The sequence below is a fragment of the Mustelus asterias genome, chromosome 25, assembly GCF_964213995.1.
Source record: "Mustelus asterias chromosome 25, sMusAst1.hap1.1, whole genome shotgun sequence".
In the NCBI taxonomy this organism is placed as follows: domain Eukaryota; kingdom Metazoa; phylum Chordata; class Chondrichthyes; order Carcharhiniformes; family Triakidae; genus Mustelus; species Mustelus asterias.
The window spans coordinates 21803878-21823369 of NC_135825.1; the positions used below are offsets into that span (position 1 = coordinate 21803878).

At 45.5% G+C, this 19492-nt stretch overlaps 1 protein-coding gene across 1 annotated transcript in view; it reads left to right on the top strand.

The window, feature by feature from the left end:
- The window catches only part of LOC144511735 (sushi, von Willebrand factor type A, EGF and pentraxin domain-containing protein 1-like), a 94355-nt gene that overhangs the window by 25158 nt on the left and 49705 nt on the right, over positions 1-19492 (top strand). The window contains exons 8-11 of the mRNA XM_078241960.1: positions 5611-5707; positions 9544-9617; positions 15946-16042; positions 19243-19316. Coding sequence (XP_078098086.1) covers positions 5611-5707; positions 9544-9617; positions 15946-16042; positions 19243-19316 — 342 coding nt within the window. The remainder of the gene's footprint in view (positions 1-5610; positions 5708-9543; positions 9618-15945; positions 16043-19242; positions 19317-19492) is intronic.

The window sequence follows — 19492 nt, forward strand, 5'->3', positions numbered from 1 at the left end:
AACCGTGGTGCACCAAAAAAGTTTCTTTGTTGGTTAAAAAGAAAAAGGAGGCTTATGTTCGGATGAGACGTGAGCACTCGGGTAGTGCACTAGAAAGCTTTAGATTGGCTAAGAGGGAGTTGAAGAGCGAGCTTAGAAGGGCTAAAAGGGGACATGAGAAGACTTTGGCGGATAGGGTTAAAGAGAATCCTAAGGCGTTCTATAGGTATGTCAAGAACAGAAGGTTGGTTAGGGCAAGTTTAGGGCCAGTTATAGATGGCAGAGGGAAGTTATGTGTGGAACCGGAGGAGATTGGTGAAGCATTGAACCAATATTTCTCTTCGGTGTTCACGCAAGGGGACATGAATATAGCTGAGGAGGACACTGGGTTGCAAGGGAGTAGAATAGACAGTATTACAGTTGATAAGGAGGATGTGCAGGATATTCTGGAGGGTCTGAAAATAGATAAATCCCCTGGTCCGGATGGGATTTATCCAAGGATTCTCTGGGAGGCAAGAGAAGTGATTGCAGAGCCTCTGGCTCTGATCTTCAGGTCGTCGTTGGCCTCTGGTATAGTACCAGAAGATTGGAGGTTAGCGAATGTTGTCCCATTGTTTAAGAAGGGGAACAGAGACTTCCCCGGGAATTATAGACCGGTGAGTCTCACTTCTGTTGTCGGCAAGATGTTGGAAAAAATTATAAGGGATAGGATTTATAGTTATTTGGAGAGTAATGAATTGATAGGTGATAGTCAGCATGGTTTTGTGGCAGGTAGGTCGTGCCTTACTAACCTTATTGAGTTTTTTGAGAAAGTGACCAAGGAGGTGGATGGGGGCAAGGCAGTGGACGTGGTATATATGGATTTTAGTAAGGCGTTTGATAAGGTTCACCATGGTAGGCTTCTGCAGAAAATGCAGATGTATGGGATTGGGGGTGATCTAGGAAATTGGATCAGGAATTGGCTAGCGGATAGGAAACAGAGGGTGGTGGTTGATAGTAAATATTCATCATGGAGTGCGGTTACAAGTGGTGTACCTCAGGGATCTGTTTTGGGGCCACTGCTGTTTGTAATATTTATTAATGATCTGGATGAGGGTATAGTTGGGTGGATTAGCAAATTTGCTGATGACACCAAAGTCGGTGGTGTGGTAGACAGTGAGGAAGGGTGTCGTAGTTTGCAGGAAGACTTAGACAGGTTGCAAAGTTGGGCCGAGAGGTGGCGGATGGAGTTTAATGCGGAGAAGTGTGAGGTAATTCACTTTGGTAGGAATAACAGATGTGTTGAGTATAGGGCTAACGGGAGGACTTTGAATAGTGTGGAGGAGCAGAGGGATCTAGGTGTATGTGTGCATAGATCCCTGAAAGTTGGGAATCAAGTAGATAAGGTTGTTAAGAAGGCATATGGTGTCTTGGCGTTTATTGGTAGGGGGATTGAATTTAGGAGTCGTAGCGTTATGTTGCAACTGTACACAACTCTGGTGCGGCCGCACTTGGAGTACTGTGTGCAGTTCTGGTCCCCACATTACAGGAAGGATGTGGAGGCTTTGGAGAGGGTGCAGAGGAGGTTTACCAGGATGTTGCCTGGTATGGAGGGGAGATCCTATGAGGAGAGGCTGAGGGATTTGGGATTGTTTTCGCTGGAAAGGCGGCGGCTAAGAGGGGATCTTATTGAAACATATAAGATGATTAGAGGTTTAGATAGGGTGGATAGTGATAGCCTTTTTCCTCTGATGGAGAAATCCAGCACGAGGGGGCATGGCTTTAAATTGAGGGGGGGTAGTTATAGAACCGATGTCAGGGGTAGGTTCTTTACCCAGAGGGTGGTGAGGGATTGGAATGCCCTGCCAGCATCAGTAGTAAATGCGCCTAGTTTGGGGGCGTTTAAGAGATCCGTAGATAGGTTCATGGACGAAAAGAAATTGGTTTAGGTTGGAGGGTCACAGTTTTTTTTTTTAACTGGTCGGTGCAACATCGTGGGCCGAAGGGCCTGTTCTGCGCTGTAATGTTCTATGTTCTATGTTCTATCACTCATCAAATCGATTCTGCTTCTTCCAGAGGATGTTAATCTTCCACCATCCTGCAGATGGCAGTGTTGGGACAAGCAGCTGAGTTTTGGCATGTGTTGGAACGTTTGGTGTGTTACGGTCCAAGTTGCTATGATGACATGCAATTTAACATGCATGTTAGTCTTCTCAGGTGGGATGAGGCTCCGCCCCCTCCCCTACCAGCGTGAATCCCCCGATGGCCTCTCTGATGCTCAGAGTGCTGTAAATTCATTCAAGTAAGCTCGCCCAAAAGACGGGTGGTCAAAACCCCCGTATTCCTGCCCGTTGGGCACTTAGTTTTTTTTGGCAAATCATGCCTGCGATCTATGAGATGGATGAGAGTCTTTGATGTCACTTTGTCACTTTTGATTTCCAATATCTTTAAAATAATGGAATTGGTTATGTGATGTACCCATGCCTTTGGTTTTCAGTGACTTAGGGACTTAGACACCTAGATATCTTTGCTTCTTCACAGCTCCAAGTCTCTCACCATTTAGCAACCAGGTGGATGCTGAACATTGTGGGCCAGATTTTCCCATTTGAGATGGAAATCTTAAATCAGGAGATTTCCTGACATCACAATCCCGCTTCCTGTCAGGCATTGTTCACTCACACTATTCCGGAGGTGGGGATGGGTTGGATTCAGAGCTGCCTCCTCTTGAAGCAGGCTCGAGGCAGACATGTAGGTGAGCAGATACTGATGGAGGCAGATTAGAATGCCTTTCTCCTTGTGCTGAGACATCATCCCAATTCTATTAATGAGTTTTAGGCCCTAACCCTCACGTGCCCCCATTCATCTCCCCTCCATACCCCTCTGCTTCTTCACCCACGTGCCCCTTTTGCCCCATCCCATATTCAACCCATACTTCCTATTAGCCCTTGTCACCATAACCTCCCTCACTGTCCCCACACCATGCCCCCTGCGTATCCCCCAAACTTCCATGTCCTCCAATCCCATTCACCCAGCATCCAACTTCTGCATAACTCATGAGCCATATAATAACATTGGGAAGTATTTGATATGCTCACAAGCTGGTCAAAACAAACAGTCATTTAAAATTCTCTTTAGAAATAATCCTATTAAGTGGTCATAAACCTGTCAAAAATAAACAGTCATTCATCTTACAGTTGAAACATATTAACCTATTAAGTGGTCAGAAATCTATAGATATAACAAAGCTCACAGTCCTCTTGATAGCTGTGTCAACAACCGCTGCTGAGCTGAATCAATTATTGGGTTATGAGTTCAACCAAGCATTCATAATGAAGTTCCATTGAACAACTGTGCCAAAAAATTCCAGTGCTGAATATATTGAAGTCTTTGAACTAATTTCAAGAGCTTAGCCATCCATTCCATGGCTTCAAAGCCTGAACATCAGGCTGCATGAAAAGATTTAAACACAGTGTACTGTTGACACATTTAAATCTGAATTTCAATATTGTTCATGTTGAAGTGCATTTTATCCACTGGATATTGTACTCAAATGCATCTAAAGACGTCCCCACTTTCACAATGCTGATCAATTTAACGGTCACTTACCTTTCAAGAAAAAATGTCCTATAGTCAATTACTGCATTGAAAACATACTCAGCATCTCATTATGACATGCGAATTTGGCAATACTTTTTGAACTTACCTGTCAAAAGCTGCCTGACCCAAGAACAGGATTCCCCATGGCTCACGGCACCTCCTGAGCTGTTGTGAACCACCATGCCTTTCAGAAGCCGGCCTGACTCCATTAAATTGTGGTGGTTGTGGGGACGGGAATTCTGGGCAAGATTCTCCGGTCTCCCAGCTGCATGTTTCCCACTGGCTGGAGGCAGTGCATTGTTTGCTAGTGGCGGGAATCTCTGGTCTCGCCTGCCGCTGTTGATGGGAATTCCCATTGACATCAACCTATGGGTGGGGGTGTGCTATCAGCGGGACCGGAGAAACCCATCGGCATGAATGGCCAGAGAATTCTGGCTGTTGTGTCTGAATTGTCCAAAAATCACAATGGACCCAACAATATCGGTACTGTTGGCAACAATGACATCGGGTTCACAAGATGCACCCTTATCCCTTGCATACCACAGGGATACATGCTGGGCTCCCTATTGTTCGTTATTAATATAAATGACACGGATGACTATGCAGTAAGTTTGCCAATGACACAAAGATTGGACGGATGGTTAACAGTGAGATTAAATGTCTTGGGTTACAGCAAGATATAGATGAGCTGGTCAAATGGGCGGATAAGTGGCAGATGGAATTTAACCCTGAAAAATGTGAGTTGATGCACTTTGGAATTTAACAAGGAAGTATATTATGAAAGGTCTGACACTGGAAAGTTCCAAAGAACAAAGGGACCTTGGCGTGTTTGTCCATAGATCTCTGAAGGCGGAAAGGCAGGTAAATAGGGTGGTGAAAAGGCATATGGCACACTCGCCTTTATCAATCGGGGTATAGGTTACAAAAGCAGAGAGGCCATCATGGCCTCTCTGCTTTTGTAACCTATACCCCGATTGATAAAGGCGAGTGTGCCATATGCCTTTTTCACCACCCTATTTACCTGCCTTTCCGCCTTCAGAGATCTATGGACAAACACGCCAAGGTGAGAACTTTGGTGAGGCCACAGCTGGAGTACTGTGTGCAGTTCTGGTCGCCGCGGACGTGAACGCACTGGAGGGGGTGCAGAAGAGATTTACCAGGATGCTGCCTGGGATGGAACATTTAAGTTATAAAGAGAGGTTGGATAGGCTTGGGTTGTTTTCATTGGAGCAGAGAAGACTGAGGGGCGACCTGATTGAGGTGTTCAAGATTATGAGGGGTATGGACAGGGTGGATAGGGAGCAGCTGTTCCCCTTAGTTGAAGGATCAATTACGAGGGGACACGAGTTAAAAGTGAGGGGGGGAGGTTTGGGGGTGATTTGAGGAAAAACCTTTTTACCCAGAGGGTGGTGACGGTCTGGAATGCGCTGCCTGGGAGGGAGGTGGAGGCGGGATGCCTCGCATCCTTTAAAAAGTACCTGGCTGAGTACTTGGCATGCCATAACATTCAAGGCTATGGGCCAAGTGCTGGCAAGTGGGATTAGGTGGGCAGGTCAGGGCCTTTCATGCGCGGTGCAGACTCGATGGGCTGAAGGGCCTCTTCTGCACTGTAGTAATCTGTGATTCCGTGATTATCTGATACACTTCAAAATTGCAGGCAACGGGAAGGGGGCGGGAGACCCACAATTGGTTCCCACCCACCATTTCTGAAGGCCATTCGCTTGTAGGTTGGCCCTGGGTCAAGTGGGAAAACCTGGTCCTAATTTTTGGATTGCTGGTGAAGATTGATGCAGATCACTATGGAGTGCTCTTGAAGACAGAGGGGGACCTGTTGATGTGAAGTATTGCAGTCAGAGGGAAAGTCTTGCATTTATATTGCCACAATTTTGAAAAAATAAATTCCAAAGTTAGGGTAATTCGACAGTGTGGGTAATTTTGTTGTCACTATTCATCTTTACATTACGTATCTGTGAATTACAATGAATAAGATAGTTCGACATCTTGGAATTTTGTTACATCTCTGCCTTTTTCATTTGATTTTTTCTTTCTGTGTAGCAATAACCTGTGGTAACCCTGGAGAGATTCAGCATGGATATTATAGGGCACCAAACAAGACCGTTGGAAATATAGCTACTTATTATTGTGCCGTTGGGTGAGTATTCACTTTGTAAATTACTGAACAATATTGGTGAAGGATTTAAATGTCATGATTAAGACAATTTCCAATGACTGCCCATCCCTTTCTTCACACTTCTGATCATAGCCCGACAAGTGAGCTCTGAGCAAGGCTTCTAATTTAGTGTTGAATTTCAAATTTGGAAAATAAATCTTTATAACGATCATGGTGAGAAATGTTAGTGCTTGGATTGGAATATTAATGCAAAGATGGAAATGCTGAATGTGTTCATCATCCCCAGATCCAGAGAATTTAATGCACTGACTGAGGTCCATTTGAAGGCGGGTTTTTAATCGGGCAGAGGATAGTGGATGGGGTTCCAACCACCTTTCTGCCTCTGCCCAGTGAAGTCCGAGGGGGGAAGCTTCTGGACAGCCTTCTGATCCAATGCCAATTGAGGTCATCATCTCGCCACCACAGGACAGGGTAATCATCAACGCTTGGGAAGCCCGAAAAGCCGACTGTCATGTTTGCTTGTGGGCACCCAGGGTGGGAGCCCTCAATGTTTGATGGAGGCTTCTGGCACTGGTAAGGTGGAGGGGGGGGGGTGTAGAATGTAGTGGTGGGGCCCCTGAGAGCCACCCCCTCCTCTTTTGTCAGAACCAGCTGGTCCCCACAGCCAGCAAACTCTTCTCCATGACCTCCATTCTACCCCCACTCACCTGTGGCCTAGAATCCCACTGATTTTGGGTCTGTGGTGGGTGCATTGATGGGTGCTGTCATCACTCCTGGTGGAGCTGCCTGCAATAAAGAGCGGATGGACTCTGACTGAATGGCAGCCCTGGCGGAATGCGGGCTTTCTGTGCGGGCAATCCCCAGGGTCCATGATCCTGGGGTTTGCCTACCACTGGACACTTAAGTGCCTGACTGGTATTGAGAAGGCTGGAAATCCTCCATACGAGGTGGCACGGGGCTCTTGCAGGCTCTCCTGCCAGCAAGCCACATCCACATCACCTAGCATAAATTCCGTTCATAATCTCAGATCATCAATGTGTGTATTTGGATGTGAATCAAATCTCCAAGACGATACAATTGTCAAGGAAGGTAAATCTGACACTTTATTAAAGAGGGAAATCTCAATATGTTTAAATTATATTCTAAGGTTGTAATCTTATCACCATTCAGACCAGCGGGATTTTCCCATCCCACCACAGTGAATGGAGATTAGTTGGTCGCTAAATTCTCCGACCCTGCTGCAGCGGGAGTGTGGCGTGAACGGCTGTTAAGATCACACCCTGTATCTTCGTCAAAGTGAGATGTGCATAACTGGATTTGTTCATTATTCTGCTAACTTTGCCCCATGTTTTTTTTAAGTTCTTTTAGAATTGGACCTTTGGAAGTCTTACCTAGACAGCATAATGTAACATTCTTCCAATTAGAGTTCACATCCCTGATACAGGTGGCTTGCTTCTCTTTTTCTAGATACAAAATGGTGGGGAGAGATTATCGCCAATGTACAGCTGCAGGATGGGAAGACAAAGTTCCATCCTGTGAACGTAAGTGATGTGTTGCTGCTTTGTAACTGACTCGATTGTAGCAAATGATTGAGCCACTTTCAATGAATTGTCTTGTAATGTTGCTTCACATCCAATATTCCCACCGTGCAGTATTTTGGCATCCTCCAACTGGAAGTTCTGACTTCTTGGAATGGGAAGAGATAGTTATTCAATGCTTTGATTCAGCATTGCATATTAAAAGAACAGCACTTGTAAAATGAGCAATAGTCATTCATCAAATCAATCCTTTCCTTTCAGAGAACTTCAATGTTCTCCCCAGTGTTGGAGCAAGGAGCTGAATTCTGGTGGGTGATGGGAAGTTTGGAGTTGCTAACTTCAATGGGGTTTGAGCTGACAGGAACTAAAAAAATCACAGTTCCAGGGACCCGGGTTTATTAGTCACAAATGGGCTTACATTAACATTGCAATGAAGTTACTGTGAAAATCCCCTAGTCGTCACACTCCAGCGACTGCTTGGTGCACTGAGGGAGAATTTAGCATGGCCAATGCACCAGCATGTCTTTTGGACTGAGGGAGGAAACCGGAGCACCTAAAGGAAACCTACGCAGACATGGGGAAAACGTGCGGACTCCGCACAGACAGTGACCCAAGACAGGAATCGAACCCGGGTTCCTGGAACTGTGAGGCAGCAGTGCTAACCACTGTGCCATTGATACTGGTAGTTTGGACCATGGGAGATTTGGAGGAGCAACTGGAAGGTGAAGAAAAAGAACAATTGATATTACTGATCCATACTTAAATCATACACATTCCCAATTCTCTTCCTCCTTCATTCTTATTTAAAATCCTACTGACCCTGTGCCTCACTGTATAGTGGTGGTAGTGCAGCCAATAGTAAATTGTTGCATAGAAGTATGGTTAGTGAAAGTAATGGATATTGATGACGTGACAGGCACATGACAGAATATATTGGTAGTGGTGGTGCGGATGTAGAGCGGACAAAGCTATGGAAGTGGAAATAATGATCTTTGAGACGGATGAGAGACCTTGGAGTCAAAGCCTCACTTTTGATTTCCAACACTCTTGAAATAATGGGCAAAACTGAATTAACAACGTTGATTTATATTTTGTACCTTTGCGCTAGTCTTCAGTGAATTCTGCACACAGTCTCTCTGCTATTCCATAACTCCTAGGCTCTCACCATTTATTAAGTAGGTGAAGATTAAGGAAAGATAATACAGGGCCGCTGAAGATAGAGACCTGATGCTGTTAAGTACTGCAGGTCGAGCCAAAGGCTGGGCTTTTCCGGCCCTTCCCACTGGCAGGACCTTTGGTCCGACAGACGACAACCTGCCATGGTGGTAATCACCGGCGGAGCAGCCGGTAAGCAATGCAAATGGCCCTAACTTCAGCGGGACCAGAAGACTCCGCCAGTCACCAATGGCATGCCATCTCTAGTCCTGGAAAATCCACCATGGGGAGCGGTGGCTCGGAAAATCCCGACAAAGTCCTGCATATATTTTGCTGGTCCCACCACAGATGAGCCTCCACCATGGGTTCCCCGGCGGAGGGGGTGCAATAGGAAACCCCGTTGACAATAGCGGGGCCAGAAGATCCAACCACCAGCCAATATGGACTGCCTCTGCTACTGTGAAACATGCCAGAGAAAATCCCATCCATATAATTCTAGAAATGAATTCCAAAGTTGGGTTGATTTGAGATTGTGGACAATTTTGTTCTGGAAATTCATCCTCATGTTAAACACAGGGAATTGCAAGGACAAAATAACTCTTGGAGAATTTGCAATTTTGTCATAATTCTATCTCTTCTCATTTGATTTTCTCTCTAGCAATAACCTGTGGCATGCCTGGAGAGATTCTCAGTGGATATTATAGGGCACCAAATAAAACATTTGGAAGTAAAGTTACTTTTTATTGTGACATTGGGTGAGTATTCACTATATAAATTACTGGATTATTCTGGTCAAGGTCTACGTTATTTTAATGTTAAGGAGAAGGCAATTTTAGATGGCTCCCCATCTCTCATTCTTCACATTTCTGACAACACTCTAGTGAGCATTAAGTCAGCAAATGATCAAATAGATCACTGCTCCGCTAAGTTAGTTTTGCAATAGGATATAGATACATTAAGGTACTGGACAAAAATTTGGCAGATGAAGAATAATTTGGGAACATGTTTGATTTTTGATTGTTTTATTTATTAGCACACGTTTTTGATAGTTGAATATATTTTTCCACAATATACTTAGAATTCTGACATGGCCAGCGCACTGAAACACTTTTCTAGTTAACCTTTCAATGTCTAATGACACATAATTTGTTTGTCTTTCTCTAGATACAAAATGCTGGGTCGAGACTATCGGGAATGTACAGCTGAGGGTTGGGATGGTGCGGTTCCATCCTGTGAACGTAAGTTAGATTTCCCTCTTTTGTAAAGTGTCGGATTTACCTTCCTTGACAATTGTATTGTCTTGGAGATTTGAGTCACATCCAAGTTTTCTTCCCTGACATCCTCTAGCTTGGAGTTCTGTCTTCATGGAATGGGGGAGGAAATAGTCATTCAATGTTTTGATTCAACATTGCATAGTAAAGGAAAATAATTCATGAAATGAGAAATGGCCATTCACCAAATCACTCCTGTTTGTTACAGAAGACTTTAATCCTCTGCCCAACTGCAAGTGTTAGTGTTGAAGCAAGGAGCTGAGTTTCGTTGGGTAATTGGCAGGTTAGGAGCTGCTAACTTTAGTGGTGTTCAAGCTGGCAGTAAATTGTAGTTTTGACCAAGCAAGGGAAAGTTACAGAAAAAGGAAAAGTTTTGATTTGATTTGAATTTGATTTATTATTGTCACATGTATTAGCATACAGTGAAAAGTATTGTTTCTTGCGTGCTATACAGCCAAAGCATACCATTCATAGAGAAGAAAAGGAGAGATGCCGAATGTAGTGTTACCGTTATGGCTAGGATGTAGAGAAAGATCAACTTAATGCAAGGTAGGTCCATTCAAAAGTCTGATGGCAGCAGGGAAGAAGCTAATCTTGAGTTGGTTGATACGTGTCCTCAGACTTTTGTATCTTTTTCCTGATGGAAGAAGGTGGAAGAGAGAATGTCCAGAGTGCGTGGGGTCCTTAATTATGCTGGCTGATTTTCTGAGGCAGCGGGATGTGTAGACCAGTGTCAATGGGGCCGATATTACCAAATCGGGACTAAGTGCCGGGTGCGGCCGTAGATCAGACCCGCGCCCGGCAGCCGCGCTCCAGCGCCCCCATACGCCTTTTTTCGGCGCGGGTCTAGTGGGCGGGGCCTAGCGCATTTGCATCTGTCGGAGCGCCGAACTGCGCATGCGCAGTTTGGGAAGAATCTGACAGAACGCGCCCGGGCGCAAAACAAAAAGCAGAAAGCGGAGAGAGCCTCTCTGCTGTTCATCCTCTGGTCGGGGGAGGGGGGGGGAGGGAGGGTGGGGTGGGAGGGGGGGGAGGGGGTGTGACTTATCATTCCCTGGTGGGGGGGGGGAGAGGAGGTGTGACTGATCATTCCCTGGGGGGGGGGGGGGGAGAGAGAGAGAGAGAGGGGGTGTGACGTCTCATTCCCGGGGTGGCGGGAGGAGAGGGGATGTGACATCTCATTCCCTGGGGGGGGGCATGGAGAGGGGGTGTGACGTCTCATTCACTGGTCGGGGGGGTCCCACCCCCCAGGGGATGATATGCCACACACCCCCAACCCGCCAGGGGATGATCGGTCACACCCCCGCTCCCCCCCCCCCCCCCCCCGGGGATGATCCGTCACACCCCCTCCCCCCCCCAGGGATGATCGGTCACCCCCCCCCCCCGGGGATGATAAGTCACACCCTCTCCCCTCCCACCCCCCCCGCCCCCTCCAAGAGGGTGATGTGGGCCCGCCCCCTCTACTCATCCCCCCCCCCCACCAGAGTTCCAACTGGACCCGCCCCCCCTCCTCCGCCAGACGCCAGCGGACCTGTGTGAAGCCCGGTCACTTCAGCCGTGGCTCGAAGTCACTGTCCAGGAACGTGCTGCAGGCTGTCGAAGGACTGAAGGTGAGCGGGAAGGATGGTGGAGGGAGACCACGATCGAGGTAGGTTAGGGGTGTGCTCTGCCGGGGAGGGCCTGCCTCCCAGAGGGGTCTGATCGGGGGGGGGTGGGGTGGGGTTGGCCTCCCAGAGCGGTCCGATCCCAGGGGGAGGCGGGGGGGGGGGGTGTCTGCCGGGGTGGTTAGAGGGGGTGTCCGCGAAGGTTGTGCCTCGGCGATTCCCCTGCCAAATAAAAGTACAAGTTGGACTTTTATTTATCAGGTCGGTAAAGGCGCGGACGCGAATTGGGCCGAACGCTGGTAAAGGGGGAATTGATGGTAAAGTTGGGCGCGTGCTTCATTAAGTCGATTTAAATGCATGCAAATGTGTTTAAATCGTCGCGCCGGCCGATTTGGGCGCGCACCGGAACGGCGCCCGAATCGGCCGTTGGTAAAGGCACGATCCGCTAGGAATCGGGTGCGGATCGCGGCATAGGCCCGACGCCCAACTTTACCGCCATTTCGCGCCCGTTTGGTAAAATCGGGCCCAATGGGTGGAGAGGCTGGTTTGAGTGATGGACTGGGCTTCGTTCACAAACTACTTTGTAGCTTCTTGCCGTCTTGCACAGACCAAGAGCTATACCAAGCTGTAGTACAACCAGAAAGAATGCTTTCTATGGTGCATCCTGTAAAAGTTGATGAGAGTCACAGTGGACATGCCAAATTTCTTCTGAGAAAGTAGAGGCATTGATGGGCTTTCTTAACTATAGTGTCGGCATGGGGGGACGAGGACAGGTTGTTGATGATCTGGACACCTAAAAACGAAAAGCTCTCAACCATTTCTACTTCGTCCCATTGATGTAGACATGGGCATGTCCTCCACCAAGCTTCTTGAAGTCGATGACTATCTCCTTCATTTTGTTGACATTGAGGGAGAGATTATTGTCATCGCACCAGTTCACCAGATTCTCTATCTCATTCCTGTACTCTGTTTTGTCTTTGTTTGAGCTCCGACCCACTATGGTGATGTCATCAGCAAACTTGAGAATCGAGTTGGAGGGGAATTTGGCCACACAGTCATAGGTGTATAAGGAGTATAGTAGGGGGCTGAGAATACAGCCTTGTGGGGCACCGGTGTTGAGGATGATTGTGGAGTAGGTGTTGTTACCTATCCTTACTGATTGCGGTCTGCGGGTTAGGAAGTTCAGGATCCAGTCACAGAGGGAGGAGCCGAGCCCCAGGCCATGGAGTTTGGAGATGAGTTTTGTAGGAATAATGGTGTTGCAGGCTGAACTGTAGTTGATAAATAGGAGCCTTGCAGATTCAGCTCCAGATCCAGTTCCTCTTAAATGAGCTGAGAGTTTCTGCCTCCATCATCAAACCAGACAGCAAATTCCAGACATCCACCACCCTCTGGGCGAAGAAATTTTTCCTTGTGTCCCTCTAATCCTTCTACCCCAGTAACATTCTTGTCAATCTCCTTTGCATTCCCTCCAGAGCAATTAGGTCTTTCCTGTATGTGACATCCAGAACTGTACACAAAATTCCAGTTGTGACCTAACCAGCATTTTATACAGTTCCAGCATTACATCCCTAATCCCTACATTTGTATTCTATACAACATCCAGTAAAGGAAAGCATTACAAATGTTTTTTTTACCACTTTATCCACCTATCATGCTATCTTCAGGGACATGTGGACATGCACTGCAAGATCTCTCACTTCCGCTGGACTGAATTCTATTTGTCACTTTTCCACCCAATCAGCCAAGTTATCATTCTGGAGTTGACAGCAATTCTCTTCACTATCAACCACATGGGCAACTTTTGTGTCATCTGCAAATTTTCCAATCATACCTCCCACATTTAAGTTCAAATCATTAATATATACCACAAATACAGGAGACCCAATGCTGAACCCAGTGGAACGCCATTGGAAACTGGTTTCCATTCGTAAAATCATCCATCGACCATTACCCTTTGTTTCCTGCCACCAAGCCAATTTTGTATCCAACTCGCCACAGGGTGGCACGTTGGCACAGTGGTTAGCACTGGTGCCTCGCAGTGTTAGGGACCTGGGTTCAATTCCGGCCTCGGATCACTGTTTGTATGGAGTTTGCACATTCTCCCCATTTTTTTCTTTGTTTTACTCTGGGTGCTCCGGTTTCCTCCCACAGTCCAAAGATGTGCGGGTTAGGTTGATTGGCCATGCAAAATTGACCCTAGTGTCAGGGGATTAGCAGGGTAAATGTGTGGGGTTACGGGAATAGGGCCTGGGTGGGACTGTGGTCTGTGCAGACTTGATGGCCCAAATCGCCCCCTTCTGCACAGTAGTATTCTATGATTCCCTTGTATCCCATGGGCTTTTACTTTTCTGACCAGTCTGTCATGTGGGATCTTGTCAAATGTCTTTCCAAAATCCATGTAGACAACATCCACTGCCTTATCCTCATTAATCTCCCTCGTTACTTCCTCAAAAAATTGGTAAATTAGTATGACGCAACATTAACCTAACAAAACTGTGCTGACCACACCTGATAAATCTCTTCCTGTCTAAGTGACGGTTTATCCTGCCTCTCAGAATTTATTCCAATAATTTGCCTAGCATTGAAGTCAGGCTGACTGGCCTTGAATTATTTGGCCAATACCTCGCACCCTTTTTAAGTGATGATGCCACGCTCGTAGACCTCCAGTCCTCCGGTATCTCACCTGTATCTAATGAAGATTGGGAAATGATCCTTGGGGCATCTGCTATTTCCTCCCTGGCGTCCTTTAACAGCCTGGAATACAATCGATCTGGCCCTGGTGATTTAGCCACCTTCAAGGTTGACAGTCCCTCCAGTACTTCCTGCCTTATTGTACTTCCTGAATCTAATATTTCACGTTCCTCTTTAAATAGAATGCCTGCATCCTCCCTTTCCTTTGCGAAGGCAGAGATAAAGTACTCATTGAGAACCCTGCCCACATCTTCTGTCAGATAGGCTCTTGGTTATCCTCTTACTCTTAATGTACTGATAAAGCATCTTTGGCGTTTCTTTGATTTTACCCACCAATATTTTTCATATCCCCCCTTTGTTTTCCTAATGTCTTTTTTCACTTCACCTCTGTACGTTCTACACTCCTCTAGATTTTCTACAGTATTAAATTTGTTTGTGATTGTCATAAGCTTTCTTTTTCTGCTTTATCCTACCCATATGCTTCTGCATAACTGGGGTCTCTGCCCCTTTTCTTTGAGGGGACACTGCACCTGTAGAATTTCACTTTTGAATGCCTCCCACTGATTTTTCATTGATTTTCCTTTAGTAGCTGTAACCAGTTCACTTTTGCCAGGTCACTTCTCAGCTTTGTAAAGTTTGTCTTCCCTCAATTTAGAACTTTTACTCCTCCTCTGCCTTTGTCCTTTTCCATAATGATGTTTAATCTAACTGTATTATGGTCACTATCTCCAAAATGGTCCCCCACTGCTACTTCATCCAGTTGCCCTGCTTCATTTCCTAAGGCTAAATCTAGAACTGCACATCATCTCACTGGGCTTGTTATGTCCTGGCTAAAAAGGTTCTCTTGAATGCAGTTCAAGAATGGTGTGCGCTCTGTGCCTTTCACACTGTTTGTATCCCAGTTGATATTTGGGTATTGAAGTCTCCAACCGATTACTGTCTTATTGTTTATGCACTTAGAGATTTGCTCCGACACATTTGCTCTTCTATCTCCCCCTCGCTATTGGGGGTCCAGCATACAATCCTAGTAGTTGCTGCCCCTTTTTCAATTCTGAGCTCAAACCATGTGGCCTCATTTGATGATTCATTTATTATATCATCTCTCCTCACAGCTGTAAGTGATTCCTTAAAATATAATACCTACCTTTGTTACTCCCCCCCCCCCCCCCCCCCCCCCCCTCCCTATCTGCCTGAAAATTCTATATCCAGGGATGTTGAGCTCCCATTTTTGCTCCTCTTTAGGCCAGTTTTTGTTACAGCGATATTATGTTTTTATGTGTCTATCTGTGCCCTCCGTGCATCGGCTTAATTTCCCATTCTGCTTGCATTTGCATATATACCGTTAAACACTGTCAAATTCCTGTGCTGTACACTTTTTAACCGTTGCTTCTTGTCTTTCAGAGTCACTCGCTAATTTCTGTCTCGCTTCCTGCTCTGAATTTGTCCTATTCGCATCTGCCTTCAGGTTCCCACCCTCTTGCCAATCTAGTTTAAGCCCTATTCGACAGCACGTGTTCCAGACAAAGTCTCTCAGTGTTTTCAGTCCCAAATGAACCTCCTCGATTTTGGTCGGTCACAAGCCAAGGACTTCCATAAGTCTATGTGTGTGTTTGACTTCTTCGGTGATGCTTTGAAGCCATCCCTAAAGTGATTCAATTTTCCTACTGGGAGTCTCCTGCCTCAACAGCATTCCGAGTAGAGTAGTTGCTTCAAGAGTCTGGTATCAGGTGCACAAATCCCATGTCCTGTCCAGCAGAGTTGGATTTGTGTGATTAGCACCTCGATGGTGGGCAAGTTCTAACTCCCTCGCAATAGAGGACCACATTCTATTAACCATTATGAAACTTGGATTCCAAAGTTAAGGTAACTTGATATTCTCTGCAATTGTTTAGTAGCTTATTATCTTCATGTTAAAGACCTGAATTGTGATGAAAGAACAGTTGGAATTTTGGAGTTTTATAACATTTCTACTTTTCCCGTTTCTATTTTCTGTGTAGCATTAGACTGTGGTGATCCTGGGGAGATTCTGAATGGATATTATATTGAACCGAATGAGACAACTGGAAATAAAGTTACCTTTTACTGTGATGTTGGGTGAGGATTCTCGATGTAAATTACTGAATAATTTTGGTAAAAGACGGTGCTATTTTAATATTTAATCACAAAATAATTTGAAATGACCATTTCTCCTTCACATTTCTGATAACTGCTCTCAATGTGAGCTCTGAGTGCGGTTTCCAATTTAGTGTTGAACTGGCAATTTTTAAAAAAGTCTTTAAACTGATCACAGTCAAGGCTATTTGTACCGGCTTTGGAATATTAATGGAAAAATAGAAAATGTAATGACTGAAGCCTTGGCAATCCTCCTGCTGATTACTACTTGAGCTGGTGAATCAGTACTCCATGTTCAACCGCACTTGGAGAACTGTGGGTGGTGGTGATTTCAATGTCCATCATCAGGAGTGGCTCAGTAGCACCCCACTACTGACTGGACTGGCTGAGTCCTTAAGGACATTACTGCCAGATGGGTCTGCAGCAAGTGCTGGGGGAACCAACAAGAGAGAAAAACCTACTTGACCTCACCCTCGTCAGTGTACCTGTTACAGATTTATCTGTCCCGGACAGTATTGGTATGAGTGACCACAGCACAGTCCTTGTGGAGATGAAGACACGCTTTCACTGTGAGTTAATCCTCTATCATGTTGTGTGGCGCTACCAATGGGATAGATTTCTAACAGATCTAGCAACTCAAAATTGGATAGTCATGTGGCACTATGAGTCATCATCAACAGCAGAATTGTATACAACTACAATCTATAATCTTGTGGCCCGACATAAAATGAGCTGTCAACTTGGTGAAGCTATAACACAGGACTCCTTGCATGCCAAGCAGCGAAAGCAACATGAGAGAGACAGAGCTAAGTGATCCCACAACCAGTAGATCAGATCTAAGCTCGGCAGTCCTGCCACACTTAGCTGTGAATGGCGGTGGACAATTAAACAACTCACTGGAGGAGGAGGCTCCACAAATATCCTCAATGATGGGGGAGCCCAGCGCATCAGTGCAAAAGACAAGGCTGAAACATTTGCAACAATCTTCAGCCAGATGTGCCCAGCAACCTTCAGTCAATTTGATTCACTCCACATGATATCAAGAAACATCTGAAGGGACTGGATACTGCAAAGGCCATGGACCCTGACAACATTCCAGCAATAGTGCTGAAGCCTTGTGCTTCAGAACTAGCAGGATCCTTACACAACCTGTTCCAGTTCAGTTACATTGCTGGCATCAACCCGGCAATGTGAAAAATTGCCCACAAAGAATCAGGACAAATCCAACCTGACCAATTACCAGCTCATCAGTCTACTCTCGATCATCAGCAATCAGTGATGGAAGGGGTCATCAACAGTGCTATCAAGCAGCACTTACTCAGAAACAATCTGCTCACTGATGCTCAGAAGGGGTTATGCCAAGATCAATCAGCTGCTGATCTCATTACAGTCTTAGTTCAAACATGGACAAAAGAGCTGAATTCCAGAGGTGTGGTGGAAATGACTTTCTTTGACATCAAGGCCATATTTGACTGAGTGTGGCATTTAGAAACCCTAGCAAAACTGGAGTCAATGGGAATCAGAGGAAAACTCCCTGCTGATTAGATTACAAAGAAAGATGGTTTTGGTTCTTGAAGTTCCATCATCTCTGCTCCAGGACATCACTGCAGGAGTTCATCAGGGTAGTATCCTAGGGCCAACCATTTTCAGCTTCATCAATGACCTTCCTTCCATCATAAGGTCAGAAGTGGGGATATTCATTGATAATTGCACAATGTTCGGCATCATTCGCAATTCCTCAGATACTGAATCAGTCCATACCTATATGCAGCAAAACATGGACAACATTCAGGCTTATTCTGTATTTTGTTTGGAAAGAGCGGCGACCCCAAGTGGAGCAACTAAAGATCTATTTATTAACAGGATTAACTAGATACAGAGAGTGAGAAAGATGCTATCTATTACTTTGATTCCAGGCTGTTTGGAAGAGCTTGTGCTCAGCTCCAGGATTTGTGCACTTCGGCACAATTGGCCGAACAGGTTATATGACCCTTTGAAACCTCACCTCTTAGAGGGGTTCGCAACTACAGGCTGATGAGTGCTAAGTACCATTCATGCCACACAAGTAACAGGCAATAATCATCTCCAAGAAAAAGAATGTAACCATCTCCCTTTGACATTCAAAGGCATTGCCATCATTGAATCCCCCACCATCAACTTCCATGGAGTTACCATTGAACAGAAATGGAACTGAACTAGGCATGTAAATGCTGTGGCTACAAGAACAGGTCAGAGGCAACGAATCCTGCCGTTAGTAAATCATCTCCTGACTGCCCAAAGCCTGTCCACCATCTACAAGGCACAAGTCAGGAGTGTGATGGAATATTCTCCACTTGCCTGGATGACTGCAGATACTCTCGTGAATCTCAACACCATCGAGGACAAAGCAATCTGCTTGATTGACATCCCATCCACCACCTCCAACATCAACTCCCTCCCACAACTGGCACACAATGGCAGCAGTGTGTAACATCTACACGATGCATTGCAACAACTCATCAAGGTTCCTTTGACAGCACTTTCCAAACCCACAACCTCTTATCACCAAAAAGGATAAGGACAGCAGATGCATAGAAACACCACCATCTGCAAGTTCCACTCCGAGCTACGCAACATCCTGATTTGGAATTATATCACTGTTCCTTTACTGTTGGTGAATCAAATATTGGAACCCCCTCCCAAAAAAGCACTGTAGGGGTATCTACGCCACATGGAGTAGCCCAGTTTAAGAAGGTGGCTCAAAACCACTTTTCTCTAGAGCAATTAGGAATGGGAAATAAAGGAAATCCTGTCCCAGCCAGTCATGTCCATGTCCTGTTGAAGAATGATAGCAGTAGAGAGAGAGATAGGCACTGGCTGGCTGCATCTGCAAGTTCCTCAAAATGTTTAAATTTAATTGTAATTTACCTCCAAACTGAGCAGGATGAATGAATGTTCTTCCTTCACATTATAATAAATATGGAGCCTGACCAGCTTTTCTTTCAAGCAACACGACAATTCTATTTGATTCCAACTCATTTTTCTGCTGACATTGTCCCACACTTGGTTTTATTTAACAGTGTTTGTCAATTGTTGAATAGATTTTTCCTCCATGGACATTAATTTGTTACTTGGCTAGCAAACTATACCAGTTTCCGAATGAACTTGTTACTAATATAGGTGGTTTGTTTCTCTTTTTCTAGATACAAAATTGTGGGTAGAGATTATCGGCAATGTACAACTGAGGGATGGGATGGTGAGGTTCCAGTCTGTGAATGTAAGTTATATTTGCCTCTTTTGTAAAATGACTGTATTATTTGTCTTAACTAAATGATTGAGCCACATTCAGTGGATTATCCTGCAGATTTAGTTCACATCCAAGTTTTCTTCCCTGAAGAATTTTGACATCTTCGAACATGGAGCTCTGACCTTTGGGCTGAGCCAAAAATATAT